Here is a 10828-nt window from a genome sequence, read left to right as displayed (position 1 = left end):
TCGTTTCGAAAGGATGAATAAAAAAGCAAAACAAACAAGATGAGACAAACCTGTGCTTAAGATTCCATTTAAATGCATCTTTGTGTTGTCCAGGTAAATAGAAAATGCCTTGTTAGCTCTGGCAAAAGAGTAAAGTGTGTTTCACGCCGACAAACTGAACTCATCTCCATTGTTCATTTTGTCATCTACTAAAGGTTCACTTCTATTTTCCAGTGCCATGTCATTTTGTTTTCCTGATGCAACCTACATATGAGCACATGGAAATCTTTGGTCTGTTACATCTTAGAAAGCTGCTCCCTGTACAGTAGATAGCATTCAGTCACAGTGAGTGTGCTGCCATTTTGCAGCAGCTTATTTGACAGTAGTTTGACCACCTTGTTTCTGTATTTACATTATCTCCTCTCTCCGCTCCAAACCAGCAGGCTCCATGTTGGCCTTGGTACTACGGGGCTGGCTCAGTCCCAGTGCCTCCCCTCTGGCTTTAAGGAATTGTTCTGGTCCCCAGTACAGACAAAGGGGGCAGGCACATGAAGGTGGATGGTGCACGATGCTGGCGGAGGGGTAGAAGGCTGCTGTCGTCTGAGGCAGCCCCCTCGCCCTGTTGTGGTACTGGGAGAGGCGGAGTGCATCCAGGGGCCTCATGGGTGCGCTGTAGGAGCTGTGAGCCGAGGATGCTGGCGAGGAGAGAGCCAGCGGGGAGTAGTGGTGGATGGGCAGGTGGGGCAGGTGGTGCGGGAGGAAGGGGTACGGTAAAGTGGTGGCAGGAGAGGAGCGTCCCATCAAGAGGGCACCAAGAGGGTCGACGAGAGGGTGAGGCCAAGGCAAGGAGTGTCTCTGGCGTTTATCCTTCATCCTCCTGTTCTGGAACCACACCTGCATGGAGAGAGGGAAGGACAGAGTGAAGGAGTAAGGGCAGGAATGAAAGCAGGGGATGTGGAGGCAGGTGAATGACAGGTTAGAAAGGTTTGAAGATGAAGGACAAGAGAGGGGAAGGATACAGTGATGGATGAGGGAGATGTACTGTAGCAGACAGTTTCACACTTCCATTCTGAGATATTCTGCTCATAAAAGTTGCCAGCCATTATGTATCCAAACAGTACTGGAAGAATTGACAGGAAGCAGAGGGACTGAGGTGTATCGTTAGTGTCAGGGAGGATGGCTGGGTGGACAATGCATTGAACTTCACCACCAGAGAAGGGTTTGGTGTTTTGTTAGCTCCAGTTCTGTCTGATTAAATATTGTCCGCACTCTCAAATGGCGTATGAATAGATGTGTAATAAAAAAAATGTTTTGGTATGAATGGTTTACAGGCATACGGACCCTGAACACAAAAATGTAAACATATAGTGGGTGCACACAAGACAAATTGAGGAAGGATTGTGATCTAACAGCCATACCACTTCAGCGACAAACTGAAACCAAACCGAACACAAGTGTGAATGTATTTGTGTTCCAACCTACATACAACAACAATGTGGGTGGAAATCCCTTCTTACACAACTGTTTTAAACCACTGCGGTCAGTTAATACCATGTGTTAATGTAATCCGGTCAAAATCATATATAGTTACAATCTGTATAGGAAATACATTGTATACTAGGTGTAAAGTTCAAGTTCAAGGTTACTTTATTATCAGAGAACCCGGCTCACAGTCATAGGATACATAGGACACACGCACACAAAGTGAGAAGAACAGCATAGATACATACAAATAATCCCTGAAATGTCATGTGATACGTCAAAAACTCAAAATGAAAGTTAGTTAAAATTACATGTGCAAGTTCAGCAAATTTATTGCACAGGGACCCAAAGAGTATTTAATCCTATTGCACCTGAACTGGGGGACTCATCTCCAACCTGAGGGGAGAATTTGGAACTCACAGTGGAGGGAGGGGGTCCTTCAATCCACAATAGACCCTACGGAGGATCAAAGATTGCTGTCAGGGGGTCTTTGACACACCTATCACCTTACCAGCCACCTTCATGATACATTTAAAGGTTTAGTGTGTAAGTTTTAGATGAAAGAGATCTAGTGGGCGTGTCATCTCATGGCTAGACTACTGCAGCTCCCCCCTGGCTCATGGTCTGCCTGCTAGCGCCATCAGACCGCTCCAGCTCATCCAGAACACAGCAGCTCCACTGGTCTTATAACTATCCAGGTGCTCTCACACCACACCGCTCCTCTGCTCCCTTCACTGGTTACCTGTGGCTTCAAGACAGTAGTACTTTCGTACAGTGCTGCGATCTAACCAGGCCCAATCTACATCCAGGAAATCTAGGTTAAACCGTACACCCCAGCCTGACAACTCCACTCTGTATCGGCCAATTGTATTGCTGCTCCCTCACTGCGAGGGACAGGTGGCCACTCAACAAAATTAGGCGAGTTTGCTGTTTCAGGCTCCTAAATGGTGAGGGGCGAGTCCTCTCTACGGAGGCTGCCATTTTTTTACAGTAGCCCAGACTGTACAAACTTAACACCTTTTGAGTTCTTGTGGTAAATTCAGCTATATAGATCCCTGTAACCTGGGTATGAACCAGAATCACATGTTTAAGCATGCAGCCCTCATCTTTAGCTTCTCAGTAATTCCTCATTAAATTTTTAGTTAGTTCTCGCCTCTAGGGAATGATCTCTGACCTGTTAAGGGATAAGCATAGAACATGAGTCTTTGTCTTTCTTTACGAGGCATGTTTTTCTGGATACACCATTTCATTCACATTATATGCTTGGACACATACAGTTGTGTCCAGCTGAACCAAGAGATTTGGGATGTTGTTTTGCCTTGGGTCGCAACCTCTCTATATAATGTGTGCTCGACTCCTGCAAAGGCAGGCTTCCACTATTGGCGTGTGGATGTCTCCGGATCTCGAGAGTCCGTCCTGACCTGTAAGACTTTTGTGTAATAAACTTTAAACTATACAAGCAAGTTTTGGGTCCGCGGAGAATTCTTCCTTCCATCAACTTCACCATCACCGACACCTCTCGGCTGCCCAAAATAGACGATATTCTCATGACAAGTTAAGGCTAGCATACGTTCACTGTCATGTTTGGAAGGTGATGGTGAGTCAGGGGGATTCGGCTGCAACATGAAACTTCACGACTAGCTCTATCTAAATTCTGCACACTGAACCTTAAAGGCTTTATATCTCTAGAGGAAATAAGAACTGATTGAAAAAAGGACTTGTAAAACATAATTTTTCTTTCTACATTAAAAACATTTAACTTCCTCAGAAAGTACAAACATTGGTGTCCATTCTTACAAACTGTCTAAGCAATAACATCAAATTCCAGTTTGTTGTCAATGACTGTTTCAAGATACTTATAGGCTGCTGCTCCACAGAGATATTTGTTTTCTTCTTGTGTGTTTCGTTTTGGCAAATGTAAGGCCCGGGCTGCAGACCAAATAATTGCATTTGCTCTGCAGCAGATTACACTTCATTCAGTCGACCGGTTTTCCTGTGCTGCAGCACTGACATTCCAATCTTCTTAACACTTAAAAGCTGAGAGCTGACAAGTTGTCTGTGTATCTAGTCTATCTAGTCTCAACTGTTTTACCAGTTCACGCGATCTCCCGGAAGGCTGCACTTCTAAAACGTCAGGTGGCAGCATTTACAAGACCTCGCCTCGCATTCCTGCTCTTTCATAAAAGACCCTCCAGTAGCAGCCAGAAAGGTGGGTGCGTTTACTGCATATTAAAGCTGCAGCGTTGGGTCAGTGGGCCTCTGTGTCAAATGTTAGATGCTGCTAAACCTGTCACTGCTCAATCGTCTGGGCTGATTGAAACGACAAATAAGAGGAGTGGAGAGGAAAAATGCACAATCATGGGAAATGTCAGAGGGGCGTTGTCCTTTAGGTGCAGATTTGTTTTGCTTTCTGCTTTGACCTACTTAGTTTTGTTATAATTTTGTTTAGCTTTGTCCATAAGTAATACAATGTCAAAAATACACATTTATTGCTCACTAAGTAACATTTTTCATCATGTAAGACTTTCAATCTTTTTTCTAGCCAGAGTTGCTGCTCAACAGTAGGCCACTACAGATAAGATGGTTGACCGAGAAAAAGTTCTGGGAATAAACCTTCACCTGAAGCCAAATTTCTTTATTTTTGTCAAATTTCTTTATTTCTGACCTGTCTATTTGGACAAACCATATTGCAGAAACAGGTCAACATTTACAATAATGGATATAAAAATATTATTTGCTTTTTTATACGGGTGTTTCTCGCCAATGCTGGAATTTGTTGTTCATCTATTTCCTACAGTTACAATCACTGTCGATTACTTTTTGGATATTGTATGATGCGTAATATGTGGTGCACATATTTATATCCTGACGAATATTTTTTTTTGATTAACTCATGTCTACAGATTTTTCTCTTATCTTAGCTCAAAGACAAGTAACAATGGGCAGCAGCTCGCCCTCACATTGGTACTTGGCCATGACTAGTTGCCACCAGCAAAGACTGTTAGGGAAAATTAGCATTAGGGTCAATTTTGATGCCATGCTGTGACCTTGAACTATGATGGAGAAAAAAAAGAAGCCTTGGCTGATAGACACATCAATTTAAATACACCCTCTTCCTAAGCTGTGTAGTAAGGCTGTAATAACCACACTAACAACATGTACAGTTTCCTGTTTGCCTGGTTGGTAATGCTGCCTTGTGCTCGCTGATGTAAACTAAACCACCCAAAACCTCAACGGCCCCTGGAGGTCCCCACACCTGACTTTGAGCACCAGCGGTATTTCAAATACTAGTACTAGACTAAAACTCTTCCTGATACTTAATGCTCCCCTTCAAAACATCTGTTACTTCTGAATGTTTGAACATTCACTTGCTTTTCATTTATTAAAAAATATAAAAACGACCCTCAAATTGTACTCATGAGTCCCTTGTTTCATCTGTGCTAGTTATGAACAGCTGATTTTAAAAGATGAGAGGTGTTCCAGCTCAAATTGTCCATGCCCATTATCAACATGTTTATAGACAATGCAAGGATTTCATTTAGTTTTCCTTCATTCTAACAAAGAGAATATGAATGTCGTTTCTTCTGTAAAACATAATTCAAACAACCCCAACATAACTTTCATAAAACAAAATAAATTGGTAAAATAAGTTATACTGTACAGTGTCGTTCTCAGTCAGGTTTTCATATTATCATGTAACTTTGCATTATGCAGCCAGACTGGCTTCCTAAAAGGGAAATACATTCATAAAGGCCAGTTATGATCTGTGTTGTCAGCGGTAAGTGAGTTGGTTTAATGTTTCAAACTCACACTCTGACCAGGGCACGTTCGCTTATGTGATCCGTACCTTTATCGTTGTCTCCGGTAAGTTGAGATCCGTGGCCAGCTCGCAGCGCCGGGGCCTGGACACGTAGCTCTCCCGGCGGTACTCCTGCTCCAGCCGGGACAGCTGCTCCCGCGTGAACGCGGTCCGGTGCCGCCGGCTCGGGTCGAGGAGCGCGCCGCGCGGGCACAGCTCCTGCTGCTCGCGCCCGGCGACATCCGCCAACGGCGTCTGTCTGCCCTCTGCCACTGAGATGAGAAGTACATTATGGTTAATATTATGAAATACAGCGTGTTGTCAAATAGGATCTATTACACATATTTACTTCTCATCTTTACTGTTCCTTTGGACTCAAAATGGTTCTGTCCTCATGTAACTTCAAAGCTATTAACTTGATTCAGAACTGGTGAGAAGTTTCAGAGAATGCCGCAGTGTTTGTAATGTCAGCTGTAAATGGGTGGGTAAATCCAATGGATACGTACATGCTCTATATCTAGGATTTGTGTTGACAGGAGATTTATACTCATCCCATATCCCAAAATAAGTTTGTTCAGGGTTGTAATAACTAGGACTATGTGCGTGTGGTTTTGTCTGTGGACACAATAATATAGATTTCGTTTACACCACCTGTAAAGTGTAATATAACAAAAATGTATGGGGATATTTGTATTTAATCACTTTCATCAAAGGTCCAATTAGTGAGAACGGAAAGAGCTCAATACAAGGTCATAATCTGGCCAGATGTAACTTAAAATTACATTTAAAAGAAAAACTGTGATAATTATGATTTTTCCCTTTGGACAGAGAGGAAGTAAAACTACTTTTAATAGCTTATCATTAATTTAACTTTAATGTTGATCAGTTGTGTTTAATTTTATTGCATTCCTAGGTATTAACTGAATTGTCTGTGATTTGCTCACTTTTGCACTTACATGTTATTTTGTGAAGCACCTTATAGCAATGACTTTTTAAAAACACAACATGAATAAAGTTTATCAATATTATGAATCATATTCACGTATTCGTCGCGGGTGTGGGGCATTTGGAAAAGGCGGTGTCATTTCACTTCTGTTCCTATATTGTTGACCCTTTGTCAAAGAATTCGTTTTGAGCGAGCACAAGGTTTTCAACAATTTCATGTACTTACACATCAGGTTGTTTCTCTTTGCGACGAGTAAAAAAAAAATGAAACAAACAAACAAGAATAAAAATCCCCTCCTTGTTTTCCCCGGTGTTCCTCTCGGCTCGTGTCCCCTCCACAGGCCCACACAGCTCCAGTCTGACTAAACCCTGTCTCCTTCGCTCGTTTCTGGTATGATCCCACACTCGGGGAGAAGATGAGGTGATGAGGTGTTTTTGTCCCCCCCCCCCCTCCAAACACACACACACCCTCCACTCCCCCGCGTCTGTCTGTGCGCTCCGCGGGGCCGCTCCTCTCTCCGCTCCCTGTCCCTGTGCGCGTCGGGCCGGCGCGGCGCCGCGGCCCACAGAGGTGTTAAATGTGTTTAGGGCTGAAGCCTTTGGTCTCCGTCTCGGCCTTTGTACTTTTGTTATGGAAGAATTAAAGACGCGCAGGCAGAGACAGCGGCCAGACCCGCATTGTCCTCCGCCGTTTGATGTTGGCAGGTTTGGAAGTGAATCATTACAGGTCTAATGGCTCCAAATTGGCGGAGTTGGATCCCGGTGGAGGGGACATTTTCATTGGGATAATATTCTGGACACAGCGGCATGTTTTAATCATCTTTACAGTCTGGTGATGGTTATAGTTTACAGATTATAATAACTCTCACCGATTCAATATTCTTATTCCGATATATTTTTTCCGGTATTTTGTGCTTTTCTATCAGATAAGATACTCGTCTAAACATTTCTATTCATTACAAAACTTGAACTAAGAATTTCAGCTAAGGAAGACATCGCGTTTGGTTTTGAGTTGTGATGAGTCAGACGAACTGAGCTCTAATGACAGCGGCGTATGGATGAGGATGCGCTCCTGTGAGCTGCTGACCCTTGAACCTGTGATTTGGGGGCTTTTATTATGGCTATAATCTGTTGTGATTGTTGATCCAGCGGCCAGGTGATGATAAGGAGGACAGGCGGAGGACAGGCAGACAGACAGACGCCAGGTAGGGTGGAGTCACGTATCACATGCGAGGAAATTAATCATTGTGTATATATAAAACATCACACCCATGCAGGAGCTAGAATCACTTTCAGAGTAAATTCCTGAGCTGACTTCAGCAGAGAATAATCATATTTTTGAAGATCTAAACATGAATTTCTTTACTAACCTTCTCTGGAAGAAGTTCTGGTATCTTTTAATTAGGTAAAGTATAGAAATACCATACTGTGTTGCAAGTATAAGTCATGCATTAACATCAAAAGTACATTTTTCAAAAGTTAAGGTAGAAAAGTATTGGCATGAGTCATAATACAGTGTAAACATTTCAGATTTCCTAAATGATGCAGCCTTTAAAGGTCGGGCTAATTTTCTACAAAGCTGGTTTATGAATTTCCCTCCGCGGTTCAGTCGAGTTCAATACATTTACCATATTGTCAATTATTTGTTGATTATATTTAACATCATTATCGGAGAGTAACTTAGAGTTATCCATTATGTCAGGGAGGAAACAGTGGCACATTTCCATGTATTGAAGTAGAAGTATGAGTTAGGATGAAATGAATAAACAAAAAGTACCTACAAATTGTAATATAGTGATGACACGTATTATTAGAATTGTTCTGGACAGTGGTTTAACTCCCTCAAATACATTTATGTGTTTTATGTGTGAAAACAACCGTCATATTAAACTGCATTTATCTCTTTCTGTTTTTGTTCTTTTTATCTTAATACAACACGTACACATGTATCAAATTCACATGGCCCCAAACTGGAAAGCATTCACAAAAAGCATCAAGGGCATTCATAACACTATTCTAGTTGTAATAAACAACTATTTTACACTTCAACTCTTTTAATATCATGTGATGTGCATGCCACAGACCCAATATAAATAGATATGTATAAATATATGTAACACACATACACATTACACTCTCTCTCCTAAACTTTTAGAGACTCTCATCCACACCTTAAATACTTCTCTTTTTGAATATTGAAAAGCTCCTCTCCTTGGGATGGTCAAAGAGACTTCACAATGTCATTACAGCAACAAAGAGTCTCGTGGTTTAGGGGGCTCTAAAACTATAGTATATTGGGAAAACCAGACGTAAACGTAGAAAAAGTTACATATTATAAAACTAAACGTTTAAGTGTGGACATGCTACCAATGATGTATCAGTAAAAGAGACTTAAATAAAAGGAAAGCTGTTGTTCATTAAAAAACACAAGAGGACAGGTCCCAACTGATTTTGGTTTTGGGTGACTTGTGCTTAAAGCTCAGCCTCGTCCTCATGGACTCTGAAGACTGTGTCTTCACTCCCAGTCCAGTAGCTTGCTTTCTGTCCATTTGATAAATGCAAAGTTGGTTTTTCTTCTTCTCCTTGTGGTAAACCCAAAGTGAAAATGGATTTCACATGTGTCTGGGTACTGGTGGTTAGAGAAACGCTCTGACCTCAGTTGAGGTCCTGGGAATAAAGGTTGGGAGGCTGTCATTTGGAGGGATGAAATGTCCTGTTCTGTGTGACTGATCAAACTCTCACACACTGTCTTTTTCAACATGTTCATATTTGAGGAACATCGCACATGTGACATGTGTTAAACACGTGCAGCTGGGTTGCAGATGTGCTATACTGTTTGAGAACTTACAGAAAATATGTGTGTTGTCCCCAAGTACACCCACATACTGAACGTGTTAAAACTCAAACAGCTAAGCTGGGTTTGTGCAACATATGCTAACATCTCCATCTATTCAGGTCTTGTGTATTTTTATTGTGATGGTGGCCTGTAACAGTAATGCCTCAGTGCAGTGGAACTAATAGCTTGCATCCCTCGCTGGTTGGAGTCCTTTGCTCTTAGATTTCTTGAAGCTCATGGGTAACAGTCCTGTATGACATTTTCTTTACAAGGCCTGTTCTCATATACAATATATGGAGACAAGCCAGCTGAACTAACTGTACACACTGTTCACATCTTGTCCATATGTGAGAACAACATTTTCTTTTAGCAGTAAGATTTAACAGCGTTTTGGGAGGAGGTTGTTGACAAGTAGCTTTTCATGCCCTTTTTTGGCCTCCAGGACGTTCCTCCTGACAGGAAGCCTGATTCAAAACATTGACTATATCCTTAAGCCTTGAAATACTTCTGATCAGAGTGGTTCAGACTCAATCTTCTGTTCAAAATAGACGGCTCCGTCTGTTCTGTGACCACCACATTACATTACATCACATGTCAGTTAGATGACACTTTTATCCAAAGCAACTTCCAATTTGTGCATTCGGTGGTCAGCAGCTTGCCCAAGGCCACTTCGGCATGGACTGGAAATCGAGCAGCAGAGCATCTGGTTGGAGGACGACTGCTCTACCCCCCTCTGGCACAGCCGCCCACTGGTTCATGCCCTCATGCCCACCGTTGCTGCCCTTGGGCACGTGCGACATGTCTAGTCCAACGTGGATTGAGGTGAAGGCTGATTCTACAATAAGGTCTGTCTCTGAAAAGATCTCTAGAGATATCCCTCCACAAAAAGAAAGGCACAGAAGCCAGAGGCTGTGCTCCTGGAGGAAACAAGCCGGTGCCCATTCTGGATGTGTTTCCTCTTCTTCTTCTGTGTGGTTTACATATATTGTATATATTAAGCAGAGGTAAAGGGAATGTCATCTAGTTGATGCACACAATGACCAGTTCATTAAGCAAACATGCAGATTTAGTCTGAACTCGTGCCAATGGCTCTGTGAGGCTCTGTGTAGACAGAGCGGTGCTCTGAAAATAAAGCCGACATCGGCATGCTCACAATATAAAAGTACTTGAGTTTGAGGATTTGAGAACTGCCTTTCGAAAACAGACAAAGATGTAACTTGACTTTTATGTGCTTCTCATGATTTAGGACTTCAGAGGGAACTGTTAGACCACAACAGATTAGCAGAGGCCAATACATGAGGTAGCTGACATGGAGGGGGCCACTACAAAAACAATACAAATTGGATTCAAGGATTAAAGGTAAACAAAATAGTGACACAACCAACACAACATCCAGCTCCGAAGCCAAAAGTTTAGCCAGGCAACTTTTTTCGTTATAATGTTTATAATGTGTCCATGATCCATAAATCACATGGCCACTAGAGGTTCATATCAGGTAGACTTCATGTAAACAGATTTCAATGTACAATGCTGTTGTTTTGCTTATGCGACCATCGTATGAATATGACATTTCTTTAATTTATAATATATAAGTACTTGCATTTAACAGGGAGTTTACTTTAACTCTACTCAGACACCAACAGGTCACAAATTCTGTAAAATTAATTAAAATACAAAGTGAATTTTATTTTCTTACAGTTCTGTTCGGATTTAATGTTGAACTGGATATCCTGTGTCTAAACAAAAGGTGGAAAGTTGCCTCCCGTGGGGCGGCTAGAGACACACAG

The 10828-nt window shown here is 42.1% G+C and overlaps 1 protein-coding gene across 1 annotated transcript; it reads right to left on the bottom strand.

Annotated features, from left to right (window-relative positions):
- Nucleotides 1-387: 387 nt before the first annotated feature.
- On the bottom strand, nucleotides 388-9841 carry eve1 (even-skipped-like1). The gene is made up of 3 exons (XM_061089773.1): nucleotides 9769-9841; nucleotides 5309-5532; nucleotides 388-873 (listed from the first exon to the last, which is right to left on the bottom strand). The coding sequence occupies exons 1-3, from the start codon at nucleotides 9839-9841 to the stop codon at nucleotides 388-390; spliced, it is 783 nt and encodes a 260-aa protein (XP_060945756.1).
- Between the last annotated feature and the right edge of the window lie 987 nt (nucleotides 9842-10828).

This window comes from Limanda limanda, chromosome 17, assembly GCF_963576545.1.
Source record: "Limanda limanda chromosome 17, fLimLim1.1, whole genome shotgun sequence".
NCBI lineage: Eukaryota > Metazoa > Chordata > Actinopteri > Pleuronectiformes > Pleuronectidae > Limanda > Limanda limanda.
This window is presented reverse-complemented; position numbering and strand designations above follow the sequence as displayed.